Below are 25,337 nucleotides of genomic sequence, written 5' to 3' on the forward strand. Positions count from 1 at the left end.
CTGTGTCCCAGGGCTGAACTAAGTGAAGACAGGCTGCACTACCGAATTTATAGGGGAAAGAGACCCCCAGAGACAATGAGCAATGCTTTGTTACTGATAACCAGTGGAAATAATACTGTCACTAGGAAATAACTAGTCAATTTTTGAAAGACTAATTTTTAAAAAGCATTTCAAATTACAGTCTCACTTTAAGAAAGTATGTGAACACACTAGAAGGCACCTGTCCACCTGGTACCAATTTATTACCAAAACACAGAGCTATCAAAAAAGTCCCCAAGATGCCTTTACCAGACTCCTTACTAAACCACAAAGATCTTTTCATGACTAGCTACTGAGGAACAAGCAAACTAACTACTGAGACACCTTCAGCAACCACAACAGGGACTAAAACTAAATATTCCAAGGTTCTACATAATTAATTCTTTTCAAAACCACTCATGCACATATAAATGTCTAACATCCAGCAATTCTTAAATGTTCTCACCAAATGGAAGCACACTCTGAGTGAAGACATAAGGAGCTGAGAGAGCCACTCCTGCCTCAGAAGGGCTCTGGATACTGAGTTAGGGCTAGCCCGGTTCCCACTTTGCCTCAATAGGAAGGACCCTGGAGCTCTGGGAGCCCTAAGGCTCCACATACCCCAGGAGGTCATGCCCCTCCTGCAATTGTCATTAAGTGCTCATTTAAAAAAACAAACACACACACAAAAAAACCTTTTTTGATGACAAATCATTTTGTCAGGCGAACAATCTTACATTAGTGCCTTTTTCTTTCCTTATGGTTCAACAAACAAAAAAATGCCAACTACCAAAACCATCTTTTGAAATAAAAAATCAGCACAATCTTTGCTTCCTGATCACAGATAACAAATTATGTGTGACATTTCTTAAACTAACCTCCAATCTCTTTATTCAGGTTTAGACAGTTCTCAGTTACAAAAAGGATGAATGAACAGGACATCAATCACTGGAATATTAGCACCTTGAAGATGTCTTTAGCAGGTCAATAATCTTTTCACCTTAGAAGGACTTTATCAGATCTTGGCTAAAGCCTGGATGAAAGCTCTGCATTAAGTACTTCCATCAATTGACAGTGTATCTCCACCACACAAAGCTGCTCCCTTCCTCAGGGTGCAAGCCTCAAGGTCACCATTCTTTGCAGCCTTCCAGAATGACAAAAGAGCATTACCTCTGGCCAAACAAGCTGTCAACACAAACTTTGTCATAGCTCAGATAAAGAAACTGGCAGACAGTGATAATAAGGTCTAATTTCCCTCCCTCCCAAGGGAGGTAAACAGATTTCAAATCAGTCTAGAAACCCATGAGCAAGAAGCCATGTTATCTTTGGCCATACAAAGGAGGAAAGACTCACTGTAAACTCATCTAAAGGTTCATTGATTTCAATGTCCAACACTTCGTCACTGTACAGCTGCTCCTCCTCTGGCTCTTCCCCATACTCTATCTGGTCTTCTGTCAACTCCGCGTCATGGCCTTCATCGTACTGTCCTTCCTCGGGGTACTCCTGAGTGTACAATTCTGGTCCGTCGGATTTGTGGTAAGCTATCTCATCCTCTCCTTGTTCATACTCAGACTCTTGTTCTCCAGATTGGTCATTCGTGTTGTCAGATAGTTCAAATGATGTAACCATGCCAGATGTAGTATTCAGATTAATCGTGACACCCTGAGAACTGGAAAAATACAAAGGAAGACACCCCATGAGAGTGGAGCTCAAAATTAAACCATGACATACATACATGAGTTGTTTAAACTACGGCTGGTGAAAAGTTATGCCTGTCCCTGACCAAAGCACTTCCCCAGCGAGTGAAAACACAGCTCCAGGAGCCACCCTGAGCCACAACAGGACTCATGATGCAGACTGGGCCTCCACTCAGCAGCTGGAGTCTTTGGGACCAGAAGAACCCACTCAACAGATGAGGAAGCAGATGTGACTGGTAAATCCAAGACTGAAACAACGTTTTCCATTCACTGAAATGAAATGAATACGATCTGTTTGCTGAGTGTAAACTAAGAGTACTATTCTATAAGCAAAAAACAAAAAACAATTTTAAGAACAAAATGGTTTCTTTTTAAAGCCTATGATATAAATTCCAAGTAAAAAACTCTTTATAAGATTAAAAATCTGTAGGGTAAGTCAAGCACAGTGGCACACACCTGTAATCCCAGCAACTAAGAAAGCTGAGGCAGGAGGATCACAAGTTTGACAACTTAGCAAGACCCTCAGCAACACAGAGACCCTATCTCAAAAAATAAAAAGACTGGAGATGTAGTTGAGTGGTAAAGACATCCTTGAAGATGTCCAAAAAAAAACCTGCAAGAAGATACATTTCAATGTTCACATAAAATTTAGGCCAGTCATAAATATCTCAAAATTGTTTTAAATTAGCAATTTCTGAGTAAAAAGAGGGCTTTGAAAAGGCAAAAAACATATTGCATTTATTAAACCATAATGGCTAAATGCCAAATAATATGATGATAATGTTCCAAATGCAAGATTATTCAAATAAAGCTATGTTCACACCTGTTAAGTGTCCAGTCCTAACAAAACACTGAATATATCACATAGACTTTAAACTACTCTAAAAGATTCAAAAGATGTATTTCAAGGCCAGCCTAACTCAAAAGATCAAAATATAAAAATGATGTCAAAGAACAGAATCAGAAAATTTAGCTACCTGGCAGAATAATTAAAAGCTGTATTTTTACCCATCTATCACTTTAGGTTAGAAAACTGTTACAAATCTACATGACACATATTTTGTTCATTATATTTATAACCAAGACATGTATTTATATTTCCCCAATGTTTCCTCATTTAATTGAAAATTGTTTCCACTTACCAGAGGTAGGTGGAAGTAAGTATCTCTCTCCAAAATGGTAATTCAGAAAACAGGTATTTATTAATACAAACTGCCTCAAATGAAACCAAGACAGCCATACCGAATCCCAGCCCCTGCACTAAGTTGTGCCACTGTCCTCCTCCCATAGAGCGCTTTTTGAGAAGCAGCATAAATCTGTACTGGCATCTATGGCGAGATGAACAGACCTCACTGGCCACCAGATGCAGGTCCTGCCCTGGATTCAGGCAGCTGATCCGTTTACAGAACCTGGCGTATGCTTGTTTCTACATCAGAAGACACTAATATCCCATTCAGAATGTAATCATATGTTGGATACAATACCACATTACTCAATTATACTTCATTATAACTATAAATCACAAACAGTTCCTATCAATTTAGTTAAATAAAGAAATTTTAATGAGTTAATACTGAATACCTGAAGTTTTCTTCATCTTCATTATCACTCTGTAAAAGATCATCATTTAGCTCTTCATCTGACAAATCCGACTGATTCTAATTAAAATAAGAAATCTCATTAATGTGTGTCACTTCCATAAAAAGACTTGTTACAAAAGAGCAAAATCACATTGAATGGATTATTTCCACTGGATTATTTATGACTTTATGTATTAAAACATTGCCATCTAAAAGGTTCTCTCGATTTGATATTACTATGGACAATCCAGAGATCCCATATCTGGCATACTGGCTAACTATTAGATACCACAGACAAGTAAGTATAGAAGCAGCAAATGTAATATCAAATTTACTTTCATTTTAACACAAAAGAACAAAAGTAAGAGGTGCCTAGGTGGGGCATTCTAAAGAATTTTTCTTTATCATACACAAAAAAGAATGGTAACCTTAAGATGTAACTAATATATAGTAGGATGTGGTGGTGCATGCCTATAATCTCAGGGGCTCAGGAGTTTGAGGGAGGAAGATCACAAATTCAAGGCCAGCCTCAGCAATTCAGAAAGGCCCTACACAACTCAGTGAGACTCTATCTCAAAATAAAAATTAAACTAAAAGGGTTGGGATGTGGCTCAGTGATAAAGTGTCTCAGTACCAAAAAAATAAAAAAGAAAATTAAGGGGATATGAAAAAATTTAACAGTTTCCAAAATCTATAAACTCTTTAAGCAATATAAAAAGGGCAACTTCAGAAATAAGCAATTTTTAAGATAACTGGATCTCTATAAACTGAAAAGGGGGAGAAACTTTGGCTTTCCCAATACAGACCATGTATGAAAACAAATGTTACTAGCTCCAGCCTTCAGGGTTTGACAGCATGTGCTGCACCTATCGTCAAGCAGCGGCCCAGCAGCGACTCCAGCAGGAATTCTGAGCTTCTTTGGGCTAATGTGTTCCAACATCTGACTTGGGGGGGTGAGCACTTCATTTTTCTTACTTATTAAAATTATTCATATGTATAAAAGGCATACATAAATTACAACTCCTCCTCCAAAAGACAATCAAACATACAGATACATTTATATTTAAAAAGGCAAAGTAGAAAAACTGACTTGATCTTCTATCTGAAGATGAAACAATATTTCCTTCTTTTTTTATACCATATAAAAATAGGTCTCTCAAATTTGATAATATATTCTTTATTACAGTATTTCTGATAACCAAAAATAACAAATCCTATTAATTCTAGTTCCAAGAGACCCCGTCTATCATTGATATTACATTAAGATAAAAATAACATGGGCCACACAATCAGTTTATCTGCAGAAGGGAGAACCGATGGATCTCTATGACAACAAAACGCACTGCTTAAGACTCACAATGAAGTTTCTGTTAGCTGGGCCAGTCTGACAGTGAAAGGGGCTGCCATTAGCAGGCGCAAACCAGGCCTGTCCTGGCAAACACAAGTCAACAGTCCAAGTCAGTAAATAAAAACTCATGAAATCTTCAAAAATTAGCAATTCAATAAAAGCCAAATTTCATTCAAGAGGCTAATGCCTTGAATTTCTAACTTTTTTTTTTTTTTTGGGCTGAGGATCAACCTAGGGCTTTGTGCATTACAGGCAAAAGGTCAACCACTGAGCTATATTCCCAGTCCTTAAACTATAAAGCATTTGGCAAAATGAACCAATAATTCAACAAACAAACAGATAAAAGGAATATATGTGATAGGCCCTGACCACAATCTCTTTGCCTAAGGATTCAGCCTTTCTCTCTCAATTCTCAACCTACTGAGTAACAGACACAGGAACAAGAAGAGAATATCCACTTCACTGGAAAATCTGGAATTCTCAGAGCTAGACTGAATACCAGAGGACAAAGGTGGCTGTCAATGCATCCCCATAAGATAGAGCAGACTATTTTCTCAGGCAAAGTGGAGAGCAGCTTGGGAAGGCTATGCTCAGCTCAGGATGAACTACAGGAAAGTAGGACAAATAGATCTCAAGAGGAAGAAAAAGTGGCCAAGGATGCTAATGAAATCCTTCCTCCTAGTCTTTCCAGACAGGTTGTTCCTCTACGGGGAAAGAAGCAAGCAGGAAAGCAAAAGAATGGTTCTCACTCAGGCTCCCAAGAACAAAGACCTGAGCAGTGGAAGTTCAAAAACAAAGAGAAAATGGTTCCCCAACATTCTCCAACACTGGCACCTATGATAGAGACCACCTTGGTGTACACTTGTCCATGCACTAGTTGAGGCCAAGTAACACAGAGAAGCTAAAGAAGAAATATAAACTGGCATCCCACTTCCATCTCAATCTCACCCAAGTTTTTAAAATTCTAATGTGGTCATCCCAGCCTTCTTCATCCTGACCTTGCACTACGCATGCAAAACTTCTCTGACAGTGAGACATACGTAGCACACTCTGTGCTTCTGGCCATGAGGACCCTATGAGCCTCTCAAGACACAGTTATACCTCTATGAAGTTCTCAGAGCTACTGTAGGGAAAGCAAAGGGGGTCAGTGCACCTGCCCAGTGGGCGCCAGCCACAGACTATAGCAGCAAACTTGTTAATGAAGACTCACTCGAAATCAAATAAACACCACTTAAACCAACAAAAATCATTTGTCATCTATCACATCAACAAAGACTATTCATGCACCAAGTGAGAGAAATGTTCATCCACTACTGCTAAGGACAGAAAGCACCTTGGCAAAAGCTTCAAGTATGTGTGTCCTTAGACCAGGAGCTCCCCTCGGCGGGCACTTCCAAATAAAAGAATCCCCAAAGCACACCAAGATTCAGATCTTAAACTATCATCTTAATACCTTAGATTTACTTCAAAATAATTCAGAAGGTAGGCATTGTGTGCAGGTAAAGACAGGAAAAAAAAACTACCTTTAACTGAAAACTACTGAAGCTGGCTGAAAGACACATCAGAACAAATTGTACTAGTCTCTGTTGTTCTGTATGTTTGAGATTCTCCATAAAAAAGCCTTTATTTTGTTTTAAGTTGCTATGCTTTAGATAAGGTCTGAAATATTCCTCAAGGCTTTATGTTCTGAAATGTGGGTAAGTAAGAAACAGAACACAGAAAAACTGGATTGGAAAAAAAAAATCTTGTGTCAAATTCATGTATTAGAGAAAATGCAAATAATACAACACAGTAAGTTACAAGAAAATGGCAAAGCAGGCACTTCTAGTACAAGATCATTACAATATTATACACGAGATCAAAAGGGCAACTCAATCAGTAATAACACGGACAAAAAGTGTCAGTCAACAATACGCCTTGAAATGCTGGCTTACACTACTATTACTGATGAATCTTTACCTAGAAGTGTAACAAACTTGAGTAACAACCTTTGAGAGTAAGAACCCATCAAAAATTTAAGACTTTTAAAAACTAAGCATTTAAAACTATCTTGATGGTTTATCAAAATAGAATAGCAATATTTAAAAATACTAACAAAATTTAAAATTTTTACTTCCATCTCTTGCTTCACATTTTTCATGAATGTTTTATGTTTGAAATAGATCAGTAGAGTATATTATATATAGGTATAAAATTTTAAAGATAATTACTTCAAAATTTTTACTTAATCAAAAAGGATTATAAAAAATTACATGAGAACTTTGAATTTTGTTTATGTGGATATCTGTTGTATCTGAACATGTTTACCTTTAAGCTTATCTGCAAATAATCCCAAAGTGAATTCCAGAACCATTATGCAAAATATTAACCTGAGAATGTTACATTCCTGTAAGGTAAGGGTAAGATTTATGCCACCACTGTCCTAAACCCAATACCTGCCAGGTACTTTGAACATAGTAGAAACCAAAACATTTACTTCAGAGGGATTACTGCTTGACTTTTGATTAAAGAACTTACTAAAGTCAATTCTGTGCATTTAAAAATTAATTCAAGACTGAAGGTGTAACTCAGTGATACAGTGAATACATGCTTAGCATGAGAGAAGCCCTTAGTTCTAGCCTCAGCACCAAAACAAAAATAATCATTGTATTTATACAATTTTTATGTACTCCCAACATCCTATGCACAAGTGATGCATTCCTTTAATTTAGTACCATTAGTGTTTTCTTTCAGATATTTCTTACCTTTTTGCCAGACAGCAAATCTTCTCCAAGTAAGTCATCTTCAAGTTCACTGGGAGAATGCAGAAATGTCAAAGCATTATTCCTCCTAGACTGGAAAGTATGCTGACCACTTAGCAAGAGCTCTAGGCCTCGGTACTCTCATGAGAAGTTGGCTATACTAAATATTCTTGTAGGTAAGGAGAGGCTTTGACACAGGATGCAACCCACTAAACTTTCCTCTTAGTTTTGCACCTCAATAGAGATCTTAATCTCTTTGCAACAGCTGAATAATCAGTAAAAGAAACTGTAAGAAATAATATCTAAGCTTTCTCCTCCCTCTACAAACTTATATGATGATATAAGATATAATATATTTCGTATATCACAAGATCACAAGAAACCATGTGATACTCTCTGGCAAAAACTGAAACAAAAAATTTACAACTTTAAAAACAATGTTGAGGTTATAAAATTAAGTAACAGTAACCAAGGGAATCATATTTGTGCAGTGGAAAAGACACAATGGTCACCTGTAATGTTTCTCTGCATATTTCTATTGTGAAATAATCAGAAGCAGGCTTTCTTACAAATAAAGTAGAAACCTTAGTAAAGCAAAAAGCTGGAGAAGTTTCTTCACTGAATGTGAAAAATAATTTTGATTGGTGAAAATGGTTACCACTGGGTTTTAATTTTGGAGAAACCAATCTCTGAGAAGCAAATGTCTTTAATGACTCACACACAGAAGGAAAAGGCACAATTAGACTAATGGTGATTCTAAGTGCAAATATCTATGGAGACCAAGTGCACCAATGCTCTCTTTTTATAAAGGTTCTAGCTATAAAAGTCTATAGGTTTTGATTAGTATCAGCACTACTTTGCTCAAAAAGTAGTGGTGGGCTGTTTCACAGAACACTAGGATCTCTGGGAATGATTATGTAAAGTTAAAACAGAAATGCATGTGTCCATATAACACCTTTTAGAACTTAAAAAAAAAAAAAAAAAAAGGCCTAACAACTCATTCAATTTTGTGCACTGAGAATATCTTTAGTTATTTTAAGTTACCTTGCAGTAAGTCTAATATTCACATTTTATAGATGAAAACAAGGATAAGCACATTAAATAATACCCAAGGGCCACACAGCAGAAATAGATTGATGCAAGACAAGAACTTACTAGCCCTTGAAAAATAGACCAGTACAGGACAGCTTTCAGAAACATAGCTCCTCCAATAATTTAACCACTAATCATCTGTAAGATTATTTTTCTAACTTCAGTGTTACAATTATCTTCCAGGGGCAGGGAAAAACAGAGTGTCAACAATATTTACAACTCCTTTGAGAATTTGATTCTAGATAACCAAAAACACACAAGCACCTCTTTGAAGACAAGTGTTTCTCTCCACCATAACTTTAAGCAACTGAAAATGGAGGTAATTCCATTTCCCACGGTACATTAAGATGGCAATAACAGCAATTTTAATTATACAAATAAAGAACTAAAAAGTATTTTGACTTACTGATAAGCATTTGAAAATAAGATACCAATTTTTTAACGACTACGTATACTCTTTAGACATAAACATCTTTCAAAAGAGATACTTGACATAAACCTGTATCACTTATAAATGAGTGGAGTATATAAAAAAGGGAACACAGGACTTGTTCTCATGACTGATGAGACAGTAACACAGCAGACAGCAGCCTAAACCCAAAGGATGACAAATCATCAATGATCAAGAAACCAACAATATCTGTTTAGGATATTTCAGGGAAATACTATTAAAGATGTCCATGCCCCTACCTCTCCCCAAACTGCAGCCCAAACAGCACTAATCTCAAGACCTAATTCTAAATTCACATGAAATACAAGGAGTAAAGGAACACCCTAAAACACCAGATGGGGTGCAATAAGCAAAGGCAGAAAATCTGACTTTGTTTCTCCCGAAAAACTGCAGTAACTAAAGATGGGAGTGTGCTATGCTTTAGGTAAGTGTCCCTGAGGTCCACTTGTTAAAGGCTTAATCTCCAGGGTGGTGCTAGGTGAGGCCCTTAGATCACTGAGGATGTGCCTTCATTGTGGACTGTGGGATACCGTCTCTTTTGCTGTTTTTCTGCCTCAGAGTATGAGCGGTTTGTGCAAAGCCATGTGCTCCCACCGTGACATGCTGCCTTCTCAAAGGCAGGGCCCAAAGCAACAACAGGACCACTTGATAATGAACTGTAACCTTCAAAACTGTGAACAAAAACAGACTGATCAATTACAAAATTCGGAGTTTATTTAGACTCGGTTCAAATTATGAAAAATTATAGACATATATCCACACTGTGAGTATAGAATATGCACACATATATATTTAACTTGTGCAAATATATATATACATATCAAAATATGAGAAAATCAGGAAAATATTAACACTAACGAGACAGTAATAAGAAGTTTCCTAGGCCAGGAATGGTGGTGCAACCCTGTAAATCCCAGTGGCTTGGGAGACTGAGACAGGAGATTGCAAGTTCAAAGCCAGCCTCAGCAACGTAGCGAGGTCCCAAGCAACTTAGCAAGACCCTGTCTCAAAATATAAAATAAAAGAAAATGGGCTGGGGATGTGGCTCAGTGGTTGAGTGCCCCTGGGTTCAATCCCTGGTCCTGCCCCTGCAAAAAAGTTTCATTTTTAGACAACTCTTATGGCTACATTTATAAATCTACTTTTTACTGAGATAAGTTCCGAAATCTTTTCAGATAAAGTAGTGTCTATGACTGAGGGGCTGCAGTGTGCAGACAATACAAACTGGCAACCTGGGAAGCTGGGTTGTGGTTCACTGCACTATTCTGTTTTCACAGATGCTTGAAATTCTAAGTTAAAATCAATTTCAGGCAAATTATATATCTAATTAAAAATATACAGATTTACTTTTATAGATGCATACAGGATATAGTGAACAAAGGTAAGAACAGAGGAAATCAAAATGATGAGTTAACTTTACTAAAAAACCCACTTTGTATTTTATTGTTTCATCATATTTTTAAGCAAAACCAGCTTCAATACATAGATTTATTCTAAGCTTCCTTTTTTTTTACAAACAGCATTAAGGCTAAATTTAATAGCCAACTTGACTGGTCTAAAGGCTGCCCAGAGAGCTGGCAAAACATTCATGAATGTCTATATTTTCAGAAAAGATTAGCATTTCAATCAGTAGACTACAGTGAAAGAGCTACTTTCCAGCTAATTCATATCCTTGAGCTGAAATACCCATCCTCTTCAGGTTTCTGGTTCTCCAACCTTTGGGCTGGGACTAAGACTCACACCACTGACTCCCTTGGTACTCTCGCCTTCAGGCTCCTGGTTCTCAGGTCTTCAGGATAGGACTAAACTATACCACCAGCTTTCCTGGGCCCAAAATTGCATGATCCAATCCTTCATTATAAATCTCTTTCTATATATTCTATTGTTTCTCTGAAAAATCCTGCCTAACACACTGAGATGATGAAAACAATCAACCTTGGAGACTATAAGCATAACAAAGTTTGCACAGATTATTCTGTAAAATTTCTGGAGCACTGCTCTTTCCAAACAGGAATCAGGTATTCTTTTCATTGCAATACACTTTTGTTCTTTATTCAGTTCTATTTACTGATAAACCTTCTGATTGTAACTCCAAAGTAAATTTTACAGTTTCTCACCTCCAGCATTTAAGACGGTGAGAAAGTTGTAAAGAACCATCATTCTCAATACCTCTACCCCCTATTAGGCCCCACCGTGTACTCCCTCCAGCACAACTGGAACCTCTACTGGAACTCATCGCCAGAAGTGACCACCCACACAGACTGACATGGGCATTACTGTGACTGTTTTATACTGTATGTGCACATGTGCATTCCTAAGATAGTCTCATCTTCACTGGTAATCAGGGAAAGTAAATTAAAATCAAAATAAACATATTTAGAAGGGCAAAATTTTTCAAGCTTGGCAAAACATTGGCTAATGTGTACAAAAGAAACTCTGGCACACAACCAGTCCAATTAAGGTCATGAGCATCCACAAAGTCAATACCATTGCTGTGTCAAAACACAGGAAGAGGGGTTGGGGGTGTGGCTCAGAGGTAGAGCGCTTGCCTAGCATGTATGAGGCACTGGGTTCTAGTCTCAGCATCGCACATAAATAAATGAATAAAATAAAGGTCCACTGGCAACTAAAAAATACTTTAAAAAAAATACAGGTAGAGAAGGAAAGCTCACATTTTGCATAACCCTGCATACAGTACAGGCCTGGAACAGGAGCCCTCAGGTGGTCTTGTCTTGGAGAACCAGGGCATGAAGGAGCCAGTATCCCTATTTTCAGTAAAATCTCTACATAGACCAGTACAGGAGGATAAAATTTGTAGAAACTCCCCAGTGAAGCACAGGTGTGCGCCTACCTGTCCCAGTCCTCATCAGCTGCTCTTCTTCTCCAGGACCGCTCTGCACCAGGCTTATCAAACTGGTCAAAATCATCATCTGTGAGGAAGAGTCCATCCAAATCAGGTTTAGTAAGTCAAGACAGACACAGTACAAATAACCAGCCACTATAATAACTTTCGATATGAAGAAGTTCCACATACAATGTTCATAAATGCCTTAGGCATTTTAATGTTTTAAATCTTAAGAACACAAAGCTACCCGATTTATTAAACTATTGGGGGGGTGGTAAATTTGTAATTCAGTTGGTAGAGTGCTGGCCAAGCATGCAAAAGGCTTTGGGTTCAATCCCCAGCACCACCTCCACCCCAAAATAAAAACACTACTAGGAATGAAAAACAACTAACAGGGTTTTCTAAAAGTAGACAAAATACCCCAAAACTTTAATGTTTCCTTTATTAAAAAAAAAAAAATGGGCTCTGAGTTTATATTTATTGCTGCATGTTACTTTTTGTAACATTCACATTTTTCTAAATTAATCATGGAAAGCAAAGACTCTAAGAAATGTTGAGATAATACAGAAAAGAGCTAAACAGAGAAAATTAATGCAAGTCACATATACAATTTTTTTAAGCTGACACATTTTGAAATGTCAAGAGTCTGATGTAGTGGTACATGCCTGTAATCCCAGCTACTAGAGAGGCTGAGGCAAGAGGATCACAAGTTGGAGGCCAGCTGCAGCAACTAGATAAGAGCCCATCTCAAAATTTAAAAAAAGATGGGGTTGCTGGGAAGATAGGCCAAAGGGAAGGCATTCCTGTGTTTAGTCCCCAGTGCTAGCCTCAAAAAGGTAAATAGAAACAGGTAAAAATTGAACATTTTATTTAATCCCTATTACATATCATAGTATCTAAAATATTATATCATGTAATCGATACAGAAAATAGGATATTTTACATTTTTCCATATTTTGCACATACTACACATCTTGCATTTCAATGTAGACAAGCTATATTTCAACTGCGTGGTCGTTGTATGTGTGACAAGTAACCACTGACATGGATGGTGCAGAAAAAGCAATTAAGAGTAATGAAGCCCTGCATGCAACTCAGTTTCTTTTTCTATAAAATGGAGCTATCATCAATCCCATGAATTTGCTGGAAGAGTAAGTTTGACAACATATTTTAAAATGCAGGGACTGACAAATTAGAGGCACCTGATGTAGTTATTTTTATTACTAGGAGACTCAACTGAAGGAACGGTTTTTATCCTAGACACACACAAGCAAGGAGGTTTACAGAGAAGCAGAGGCCACATAAGGCAGCCGTGTGATGCAAATGCCCATAACATCTTGGCATTTTTCCAGCTTTGGCTAAAAATTAACAACTAAGGTTCCTACAAAGTAATCTATCAACTCTTACCCAATACTACCAAACAGAACACAGACTTTAAAAAGCATCCAAGAATGAAAGACACAGATGACAACTAGCAATTCCAAGAGATCAACCTCCAGCATGACTGTGTGAGGAGCTCCACAGGCCCCTCTCCAAAGTTTTTTTGTTTTTTTTTAAAGGACACTTAAAGTCTCTAGAAATAAAAAGATTCTTATTCCAGAAATTTACTCAAATCGGATTACAACAGCCACAAGAATTCAATGGTCTTTGGACCAGGACCCAACCCCTCCTCCCCTGGGCCAGCAAGGCTGACTCAATTCCAAGAACCAGGACTCCCTATCTAGCACTACTCATCCTGACCCCACCTACCTGCTGCTGAGTTCCAGGTGAGTGTGATAAAGACTTCCTTCTTCTACCCAGGTCCCACTTGTGGGACAGACACTACTGGGCCCAGATGGCACCTGACCTGGCTCATGTAATGGATGCTCCACACCAGAGTCAAGCCAAGGAGCCCTGAGAATGCTTCCCCCAACTCCAGGTACTCGGCCTCTACAGTGACGTGCCACTCAAGAGACCAGCACACCACTACCCATCACAGCCCAAGAGCTGAGGCTCAGAGAGTTTGCAAGGTGAGAGGGGTGGTTTAGAACAGAGTTCTAACTCTCCCAAAGAATCTGACTTCAAGCCAAAGGTGCTCTCAAAACCAATGAGGGTTTTGCTGGGAAGGAAATGGGAGGACAGTGTCAAGAGTGACTAAAGACAGAAGAGACCAAAGGCAGATACCCTTGGCTGACCCTGGACACTATCCATTCAAAGGAGCCTCAACTGACTCTCTAAATTTATGCACCAGGGCTTTATTGACAATGTGGTCAAGGAAAGAAAGGATGAGGATGCTATACCAAAGGCTTGGGCAGCTGAGTGCACAGCAGAAACTTCACGCTGCAGAGGGGTGGAGCAGATGTCTAGCTTAACCCAGTCAGTCATCTCACCTCCACAGGAAACAAGCAGGTAACAGTCAACACCCCCAAGTGGAACAGCAGGGAGACCAGCACCCAGAGCTGCTCCAAAATATTATCTAAAATGTCCAGTTTCCAAGTGAAAATTACAACCCATCAAAGAAACAAAAAAGTATAACCCATAATCCGTCAGCAAAAAAAAAGCAGGCTACAGAATCTGCCTGTCAGGGTCAGATGTCAGATTTAATAGAAAAAGACATGTAAGTAGCCATTACGAACATGTTCAAAGAACAAAACTGAAACCACACTAAAGGCAAGTAGAAACCCCCGTCAAATGGTAAGGACACAGAAATTCCTAACAAAAAACAAAACAATTCCCTAGCTGACAGATAAGAGAATTCACTAGAGCAACACAAGCAGACTCAAACAAGCAGAACAAAGAGAGAGGAAAAATGAAGACAACTGAACACAGCTCCAGAGAAGGGTAGGCCATCAATAGACATCCCAAAATATTCACAAAAGGAGCATCAGGAGAGGAAAGTCTTGAAGGCAGAAAGACAACAAAGACCTACCAGGGGACTGCAATTCACAGCAATTACTTCTCCTTGGAACCATGGAACCACAGTGGCCAGGGGCAGTGGAATAATCCATCCAATAGCTCACAGAAAGACTCTTAGGTCCAGCTACACTACCTTTCAAACCATGAGATAATAGCAATCACAGAAAAACAAAAACAGAAGGCATCTGTTGCTAACAAGTCCACTGTAACTTGTTGAACTGTATGCCCCCAAAAGATACAGAAGTCTTACCCCACCCTGTGAATATAACCCATCCTATTTAGAAATGAGGTGTCTACAGATGTACTCAGGTTAAGACAGGACCCTGAGGAGGACACTGAATCCAATGACTAACCTATTTGTAAAGAGAAGATTAAAGATAGGCACACAAGGGTAAAGGCCATGTAAGGCCAAGGACAGTAATGCCCCTACAAGTCAAGCAATGCCAGGAGTCACCAAAAGCTGGAAGAAACAAAGGATTCCCCCTAGAGCCTTCCAGGAGTCAACACTGTTAATGTTCTCTGGCTTCTTGAACTATAAATAAATTCATCCTGTTTTAAGCTAATCCCTTTGTGGTGTATGTAAATGTGTAGTTTCATAACTTTCACTGAATAGGGGAAGTTTTCAGCCATTATTTCCTAATTCTGCTGCCACTTGCCCTTTCGCCTTCTGGGCCTCCCACGTATTTAAATACATTTGATGGTGGCTCTTCAAACTCTCTTCATTTTTTCTTTCTTGACTACCAAATGGATAATCTCAGTGGACCTCTGTGTTCGCCCATTCTTTCTTCTGCTTGCTCAAACCTGTTGCTGAACCCCTCCAGGAAACTCACTTCAGCTATTGTAGTGGTTGGTACCATAAGTTCTATTTATGTCCTTTTTGTAATATTCCCTATTTCTTCATATATGCCATCCAGAAAGTAATCTGAGCATGTTTAAAACAGATTTTTCAAAGCCTGTCTTCAAGTTCAATGTCTGGGCTGGCTTGTGGGTGGCTTCTACCCTCTCCCACCCCCCACTCCCCACACTGGAAGAGGCCATACTTTACTTTCTCAGCTTCTCTGTAAGTAAATTTTAATTTAAAATTGGATATTGTATTGCAGTGTGATAATTCTGGAAAACAGATCCTCCCCTTTCTAGGAACTGCTGCTATTTCTTAATGAAGACTGTTGTCCCTTCTTTAGTGACTTCCCTAAGCATTTTTGCAAATACTATTATATTCCTTCTTGAATATTGCCACTGCAGTCTCTGTTCTGTTACCTCCCTAATCGCCCAGTGATCTGACAGATTTTCTTAAATGCTTCAATCCAATAAGAAAAGGAAAACTGACCAGTGCTGCAGGGCAAAGTGACTCGGTGGAAGAAGGCTGAAGTACAAGGGCCTCTGTGCCAGTCCAACAGGGACCAATATGAACCAAAGAACACAGTGTCAATCCTTGAAGTTAAGATTCCTACTGTCCACCCCGGGACCGGCAGGTATACCAGGACTGTGGGCTGCTGTCCCCCTGGCTGCAGGCCACAGGTGTGGGATGTTGGGGGAGAGTAGCCACCCCAAGAAACATCAAAACTCACAGGCATTAACCAGCCTCATTTACCATTCTCCAGGTGCCCCTTGGATGCAGCAACTGTTCAGCCCAACTCTAGCTTACAAACAGGCACTTCCAACAGTTCCTGTTACAGTTCCTGTTAGCTCATATTTATTTCACTGGAGGGACAATTCCTCATAATTTCTACCCTACTATCTCTGCATCGCCACAGACTAACAGAGTAAATAAAACAACAACAATAATGACCTAACTACACACTGTGAACCAGGGTTTTAGTCTTTTTTCCCCCCACTGTAATGAAAGGACCCAAGCAGAACAACTGTGGAAGAGGAAAGGTTTATTTAGTGGCTCACAGTTTCAAAGGTCTCAATCTATAGACGACAAGCTCTATTGCTCAGGGCTTGAGGTGAGGCAGGACATCATGGCAGAGGGAACCAGCTCACATGAGATCAGGAAGCAGAGAGATCTCCACTTGCCAGATACAAATGCATACCCCAAAGCCAGGCCAACATGCCCACCTCCTCCAGCCACACCCACCACTTCAGTTACCATTCAGTTAATCCTTATCAGGGGATGAATTCACTGATTGGGTTAAGACTCTCACAACCCAATCATTTCTCCTCTGAACCTTCTTGCACTGTCGCACACGTAAGTTTCTGGGGGATACCTCACATCCAAACCATAACAACTAGAGACCCACTTTAGACCCCAATACACTAACAGGTTGCAACATAAAGAATGGAAAAAGATATTCAATGCAAACAACAAGAGAGCTAAGGTGGTTTTACTACTAACACATGGAATAGATCTTAAGTTCAAAAGTGTTCATTAAACAAAAGATATTATGTGCTGACAAAAACAGCGACTCACCAAGAGATACAAAATTTATAAACACATATGCACCACAAACATTGATAAAAACGAAGAGAAATAATTCTTCACTAACAGAATTCTACACTCATAGAAGACCTAGACAGAAAACCAGTAAGCAAGAAGAAAACTGAGCAATACTTTAAGTCCACAGATCTAACACCCCCTACAAAACACCTGAAAACAACACAGAACATACCTTCTCCAATGCACATGGATCACTGCCTGGATATATGTGAGGACCTAAAAGCATTCTCAATGAAGTTTAAAAAAGATCAGAATCACACAAAATACCTTCTCTGACTACAATATAACTAGAAAGGAAAACTGGAAAATTCACTAACATATGGAAATTAAACTACATACACAACCAACAGATCTAAGAAATTACTGGGGAAACGAAAATGAGATGAACAAACACAAAATCACAACCCACGAGAACATATGAGATGCACAGAAAGTAGTACTCAGAGGGTAATTCAGGACTGAATCACCTCTATCAACAAAGAACATCAACTACCCACCCTACTTCACCCTTTGAGGCACTACAAAACGCAGAACAAAATAAACCAAAAACCAACAGAAAGAAGTAAATAAAAGAGCAGACACAAATTAAACAAACTAGAAAAAATCCTTCCAAAACTAGACTACTAGCCCTCATGAACATACATGCAAAACTTCTTTTAAATTTAGCACCTACCACCAAAAAAAGAAAAATTATCAACTAGACTCCAACAATAAATTACACGTACAATTTACATAATGAGCACAGGGCTTTATCCAGCACTGCACGCTGACTTGACACTCCAAAGTCAGTCTGAAAACAAAAAGAGCTGATGCAACAGCACGTTGACAAGCAAACAACCCATCCTTACCCTCATTATGAAGGAAGTATTCATGAAACATCTGCATAGCTCCAGCAGCACAGTGGACATGCAACCTCTCCAATGCATTCCCCCTGGGGTAGGTGCAGAGCAACTTTTCATGTTGTCCTGGCCTGCCACTCCCCAGGAGCACCTGAGTAATAAAATGTACAAACCCTCTCTGTTGATTCCTCCAAGTTCTTTCTTTGGGACCAGTAAACAATAATCTGGGATGTGTGCAGACCCAGGGTTGAACACTGTTGAAATGTCGCTTCACCCCTAATTGACCTACAGGTTCAATGTAATCTTAATCAAAATCCCAGCAGTTTTTTTTGTAGAAACAGAAACATGATTCTAAAACTCATATAGAAAAGCAAAGCACCTAGAATACTCAACACAACTGTGAATAAAGGACATGTTGGAAAGCTAACATTATCTGCTGTTTAAGAAATTCAAAGCTATAATAATAAAATCTGTAGTATTCATGTATATATAGTCAAATCGATCAATGAAACAGAATAGCCTTCCACAAATACTTCCACACATATATGGACAACTGATATTTTACTAAGATGGGAAGGATAGCCTTTACAGCAAAAGGTGCAGGAGTAACTGGAGAACCATCTATACAACAACAACAACAACAAAAATCAGGAAGCTAAATTCATACTTTGTAAAGAAGATAAGTTCCTGGGATAGGCAAAGATATGTGTGACAGTGAAACAAAAATCAATGAAAGAACAAAATGATAAGCTAGATATCAAAATTTTGAATTCTATTCTCCAAAGACACCATCAAGAAAACGAAAACAAGCCAGATTAAGAGACAATCTTTGTGAAGTACTACACAGCATTTTCCTGGCTTTTGTGTATCCCAGTGAATTAAGTAACCTGAGTTCACCAAGTAAAAGCACGCATAGCCTGGGTACCTCATCAGTGATTGGAATCTTTAGTGGGAGCAGTCTGGTAGAGCTGAGCCATTAACCTGTGGGACCTGCCCTAACCCTGGAGTATCAGAACTTAAGGGAATTGTTGGTGTTGCCGAACGATCGTTTAATCCAATACAGTCAGCAAGCCAAACTGTCTGTTGATATTAAAAAAGATGAAGCCAGGCACAGAGGTACAAGCCTACCATTCCAGCCACTAGAGAGGACAACTGATATTTTACTGAAGCAGGAGAATTGCAAGTTCAAGGCCAGCCTCACCAACTTAGTGAGACCCTGTCTTAAAATAAAAAGTAAAAGATTGGTAATGTGGCTCAGTGATGAAGCACCCCTGGTTCAGTGCCTAATACTACCACCCCCCAGCCCCCCAAAAAGAAAAGATGAATGAGTAAGGTACAGCATCATCTCAGAATGTGAATGTGTCCACCAACTCACAAGTACCCTGGTTTAGAGGTTTCATGGGGGTCTCATCACAAAAGCATGACTGTGAAACCACTGACAATGATGTGCTCCAGTCCTCTTCCCTGCTGGGACTGTGGAAATCCTAACCCTTTAAACACAAGGCTGGTTATTCTGACAACTAGCCCTCATCCTGAAGCCACCTAGGGCTCCCCTCCAGTCCAATCTTCAGTATTGAAGAGAGAGTAAATTCCAAGGGTTTGGGAGATCTATGCCAGGAACTAGGAACAAAGACCCAATATTTACTTTTTAATCCCACTAATGTTCCTCAAAGAGTTCTGTTCCACTCAGCTAGATCTTTCTATATCAGTAGCAGAATACTTTCAAGGACCAAAGGTGGAAGCAACTCAAGGGTCTAGCAACAGAAAAAGAGAGAAATAAAAAGTGCTATCTATATACAATGGAATATTGCTTAACCTACAAAAAGGAAGGAAATTCTGTTGGGTGCAGTGGCGGATGCCTGTAATCCCAGTGGCTCCAGAGGCTAAGACAGGAGGATTCCAAATTCAAAGCCAGCCTCAGCAACTTAGTGAGGCCCTCAGCAACTTATAAGACCCTGTCTCAAAATAAAAAAGAAAGAGGGCTGGGATGTGGCTCAGTGGTTACACAGCCCTAGGTTCAATCCCTGACATACACATACACACACACACACACACACACACACACACACACACACGGGAAATTCTGACACTGCTACACTCAAACCTTGAAGACATTATACTCAGTGAAATAATGACTCAAAGTCCCAAGAAGCAAACTAAGAATCCTGTAAGACAGATTTTATTCTTATATTATTGCCAGTCATTTCTCTTCTGTTCTTTAGAGACAGCATAGACAAATCCTCATTAAAGTTTCAGTTTATATCATTCACCACAGTTTACACCAGCCATGCTAAGCAGAACCAAGGGAAGAAAACATGCTCTGCATTAGTCCAGAATTTGAAAAGAACACATTCCTGAAGGTCAAGGAAGGATTAACTCAGCAAAACAAAAGTGGTCAATGCCTCCTAGTCTGAAGAATCTCCGTCTAAGTATAAAGCTTGTACTGAACATTCTGCTTTAACACAGGAGTCGGTTTTCCTCATCAGCAAGACTAAAACATCTGCTGGCACCTATACAATCTTTTTACATGCAGCATTTTCTATCTATAGTGAACAAAACCTTTAATTATAATTCTCATTATTTCACCCTCTTTTCCAGAAACTCAGACTTGGATTAGAAATGTTACAGCAAGTTAGCCTGCAACAGGCTTCTAGCAACTGTCTCAATTGTCTAAGGATTGGCAACCATGAGTTAAGTATGGCCTGCCTCATACTTTTGTTCAAATTTAGTCACTGCCCATTTACACAAATAAATACTTAATGGAATACAACCAAGGCACTTCAATCACATATTGTCCATGGCCATTTTCAAGCTACAAAGGCAAAGTTAAATAACAAACACCATGTACCCTGCAAGCTTAAAATACTTACTATGTGGCCTCTCCAGAAAAAGGTGGTGAACCTCTGTATTCCCTACTCTGTCCAAAAGAGCACTCATGTATAATAAGCTTCTATTCTGAATAGCTAATAGTCAAAATGCCTTATTTTATAGATAAGGATAGCCAGATCTGTCATTTAAACAATAACCAGAAAGTCAGGTAACATTCAGTAACTTTCAAACTGAACGTATTAGCCCTCCAGTATAACAATTAACTTCTGAGCAACCAAATTTTTCAGAAAACTCCTGCATCATATTGCCTTAGTATATACTCATTGTTATCTTCCAGATGTAAGACAAGACTCCGCCTCCCACTGTGGACGTCACAGAAGCTCCTATCACCCTGGGAAGTCAGGAGGAAAACAGTGGCTCAGCTAATGGGATGTTCCTAGACTCCAAAGGAACTGACACTCTATTTCTTTTTCCAAGAACCTAGACCATCTTTTTTAAAAGTAGAACCTTGTATACTGATATAGCCAGATCTGTCATTTAAATGTCACTGCTAAATTGGTGACGTTTAAGAGAAGAAATTTCAAAGAAAAGGAATTGTTGTAAAACTTCCCAGGAAGAGAAAAAGAAAAAGGTCACATGAATACTATGAGGAATCAGAATGTCTCCAGTCTTCTCAAAAACAGAACAGGAAATCTAAAACACAATGCAGCAACACCACTGAAAATGTAAGAAAAATGAATTCAAATCTAGAATTCTGAGCCCACCCAAGTGTAGAAAGCTAAAAATCTGTTCCAACATGAGTCTCAAAAAATTTACCTTCAGGCTGGGGATATAGCTAAGTCAGTAAACTGCTTGCCTTTCAAGCACAAGGCCCTGGGTTCAATCCCCAGCAACACACACACACACACACACACACACACACCAAAAAAAAAAAAAAAAAAAACACCACTCTTAGGAAAGCATAGCATTAACTGTATTAATTCAAAAGTATTAAAAATTTTTTTCTGGGAAAGTTTAAATTCTCAAAATTAACCTTGGGATTTTAAAAAAGCTAAACAGATGGACAATGATAAAGACATTTTAAAAACTTTAAAAAGAACCAGACCCAAAATGATTTTGCAGACACAAGTTCTTTCAATATTAAGGAAAAAAAAAAAAAAATCACACTGTCCCAGGAAACTTCATAATCCACTCCAGGAAAGCAACACATACAAACAAGGAGGGCACAGGTATGCCCACAACCGCAAAGGAAGAAACATACACAAACCAGAACAACACATGCACACTTAAAAGTGCAAAGAAGAAAGGTACCCAGATCAGAGAGCACAAGATATGCTCAGGAATGAAAAGGAAGAAAACTATAAGCCAATCTCTCTTGCAATCACAGACAAACCCTAAAACAAAATGCAACAATATGTTAAAAAAGAACAAAACATACAGATCAAGATTTTGAGCCCAAGAATATATGGCTGGTTCAACATTAGAAATCTATCAACACATTACATTAAGGGATAAAGAAGGGAGAATACATTATCACCTCAACAGAAGCAAAGAAAGCATTTGATTAAAATGGCAATGCAAAAAAGAACTCTTAGCTAAAAAAACAAGAACCACCATAAGCCTACCGCAAAAGCCATACACAATGATAAAACCTGTAAAGAACATTTACTACACTCAGAAAATAAACACTAAGAACAGGATGTCTGTAATAACCCATTACATTCAACATGACAGGGGAGGGCTTGTCAATGAATGATTCCAGGTTAAGTACAGAAAAGGAAATGAGATATAAATATTAGAACCAAGAGCTTGCAGAAATTTTAAAATACCAAACATAAAACAAGATGCCAGTCAGGTGCAGTGGCACACAACTGTAATCCCAGAGATTCTGAAGGTTTAGGCAGGAGGATCACAAGTTCAAGGCCAACCTGGACAACATACTGAGACCCTATCTCAAAAAATTAAATAAAAAGAGCTGGGGATTGGCTCAGTATTAGAGCACCCTAGGTTCAATCCCCAGTATTACACAAAAACAAGCAAAAATTCAAGATGCCAACAAGATAGTTATATATGATTCAATTACCAAAAAGTAAGAAGAAAACTTTTCTACAATTTTGAGTACGTAACAGGATTATAAAAACCATATCATATACAATGATTATACCACAAAATATTAGAAATTTTAAAAAAGAAATGTGAAAAACTACACAAGGTGAATTATAATAATTTGCATCTCAAGGGCAGGGATCTTGCCTGGCTTGTGTAGGAACGCATCCATCCTATGCCTTAGGTCAGTGCCTGGCCCCAATAAGTCCTCAGTGAATATCTAGTGAATGACTAAATGACAAAAAAAGAGCCTGAACAATACATTCTTGTTGCTGATGGAAGATTCCAGACTAAAAATATCCATTTTTCCCAAATTACATTAATAGATACAATACAATCCCAAAACTTTTCCAGTACAATCCTTTATAGAAAATTCTGATTGGTGTTTCTGAAGATCCTTTTAAAGACCTGTGCCAGGTCAGGCTAATCAAAAAAAACTTCTGAAAAAGCATGCTGATACACACACACACACACACACACACACACACACACACGGGGTGGGGGGGGGGAGAGAAAGCAATACTTCTAAAGAACTATATATGGGAATCTATTGTTATGAAAGCAGAAAAGAATACAATAAATCATGTTAGAACTACAGAAGGCCTAAATTCGCACCACCCCAAAAATAAAACTCCATGTAGATTAAAAGCTAAAAATAGGGCTGGAGTTGTGGCTCATTAGTACAGCACTTGCCTAGCATGTGTGTGGCACTGGGTTTGATTCTCAGTACCATATATAAAATAAAATAAATAAAATGAAGGTCCATTAACAACTAAAAAATATACATTAAATTTAAAAAAAACTAAACAAAAAAGCACTGGAGCATAAAATGTTTTTTAAAAGCATAGAGAAATTCTTGGCATGAGGAAGACTATCAAAAAAAGTGATAAAAGCAACGGATACATTTTATAAGGTACAAATCTTAAAACATCCACACAGTAAAGTTTAAAACAAGGTCACAGTACAAGAACCAAAAAAGTTAATAACCCTAACATAACAATTTTTTTTAAATGAGGAAGACACTTACTGCCCAGTGTTTAAAAAGCAGACCAAGTGCATGTACCAGCAATTCACAGGAAAAAAAAAGTAAAAATAACATATGAAAAGATGCATAATTATACTAGAAGATAGGAAATTATAACATTGAGACTATGTTTCCATGTAAATGAGCAAAATAAAGATTCTAAGAAAAGGAAAGGAAAAAAAGTATTTTCACTGCTGATGGGAGGATAATGTGGTAACTTTTTTGAGATCACGAAAGCAGCTATCAAAACTCAATTCTCGAGGTATCTATCCTCCACAAATATTTGCACAGACACACCCAAGATATGTCTACAGATGTCTCCTATGGAACTATCTACCACCGTGAAAAAGCAAAATAAACTGAAATGCTCACAAGAAAATGGTTCAACAGCAAGTGGGTCCACATATCCCTCAACCCCGACATAGGAAGATCCCTAGGACCCACTCTCAAATGAACAAGTGGAACAGCAGAATAAAACATGATTCTCGTCCTAGTATTAAAGGCCACACTCTACCTGTATGCGTACAACTACACACACACTAAAAAAGGTGTTGGGAGAGTCCTTCCAAACTGTATTATAAAGAGTGGATATTTTCACTTCTGAAAAACTGTACGTTCATTATAAATCTCTTACGAGAATGTGACATGACCCAAAATGGTAAAAGAGAATCTGTTCCAAATCCATTCCTTCACTGAAGCAACATTATAAACTGGCAAAAATTTCAGAATCAACTGTTTGGGAACTTTAGGATCTCATAGGAAATTTGCAAGAGCCCATGGGGGTCAGCGTGGGAAGTGGCTGCAAAGCTGCAGGAAGGGATGGCTATGGCATGTCTCCTCACCTGTCTAGCATCCCCACCCCCAGGTCAGAGGCAGCAGCAGGGAGTACAGGCAGTTTGGCAATGGTAACAGGGCAGGAAGGACCTGTCCCCCAAAACTGTGACTGATCTGGGACTTGTCTATCAGTTCCCTGAGGAGTCCACTAAGAGGCCAGCCTTTGTTTTGAACCCTCTGAACTCTCTTAGGCTAAAGCAGCTCCCCCCGCCCCAGCGCCTCCAAAGTGTTTGCCAAAAACATTCAAAGGGGGTTGGGGTTGTTACTCAGTGGTAGAGTGCTTGCCTAGCACATGTGAGGCCCTGGGTTCCATCCTCAGAACCACATAAAGAAAAATAAATAAAATGAAGGCACTGCATCCATCTACAACTACAAAGGAAAATTCTTTTAAAAGTGGAGCTAACCTATATATTAAAAGAAAAAAAAGCATTTTAAGACATTACCTAAAGTCACCTGGGGCAAAGGGTTGTGGACACAGCAAGCAACATACTAACCAAAAAGCCTGGGGAAAAAGAGGGTAGGGAGGAAAAAAACACTAGGGGCTGTGAGCTTTGAAGGGCTCCCAAACTGTGTGGAATTTAGAACACCATACACATGC

General features: G+C 38.7%; 1 protein-coding gene across 6 annotated transcripts in view; it reads right to left on the minus strand.

Annotated features, from left to right (window-relative positions):
* Rbm33 (RNA binding motif protein 33) overlaps positions 1–25,337 on the minus strand; it is a 102,260-nt gene that overhangs the window by 72,889 nt on the left and 4,034 nt on the right. For all 6 annotated transcript variants that reach the window (XM_071610665.1, XM_071610662.1, XM_071610666.1 and 3 more), the window contains exons 2-5: positions 11,779–11,857; positions 7,388–7,436; positions 3,297–3,373; positions 1,372–1,687 (exon numbers count right to left, since the gene is read on the minus strand). In XM_071610665.1, coding sequence (XP_071466766.1) covers positions 1,372–1,687; positions 3,297–3,373; positions 7,388–7,436; positions 11,779–11,857 — 521 coding nt within the window. The remainder of the gene's footprint in view (positions 1–1,371; positions 1,688–3,296; positions 3,374–7,387; positions 7,437–11,778; positions 11,858–25,337) is intronic.

The sequence above is a fragment of the Marmota flaviventris genome, chromosome 1 (genome assembly GCF_047511675.1).
Source record: "Marmota flaviventris isolate mMarFla1 chromosome 1, mMarFla1.hap1, whole genome shotgun sequence".
Lineage (NCBI taxonomy): Eukaryota > Metazoa > Chordata > Mammalia > Rodentia > Sciuridae > Marmota > Marmota flaviventris.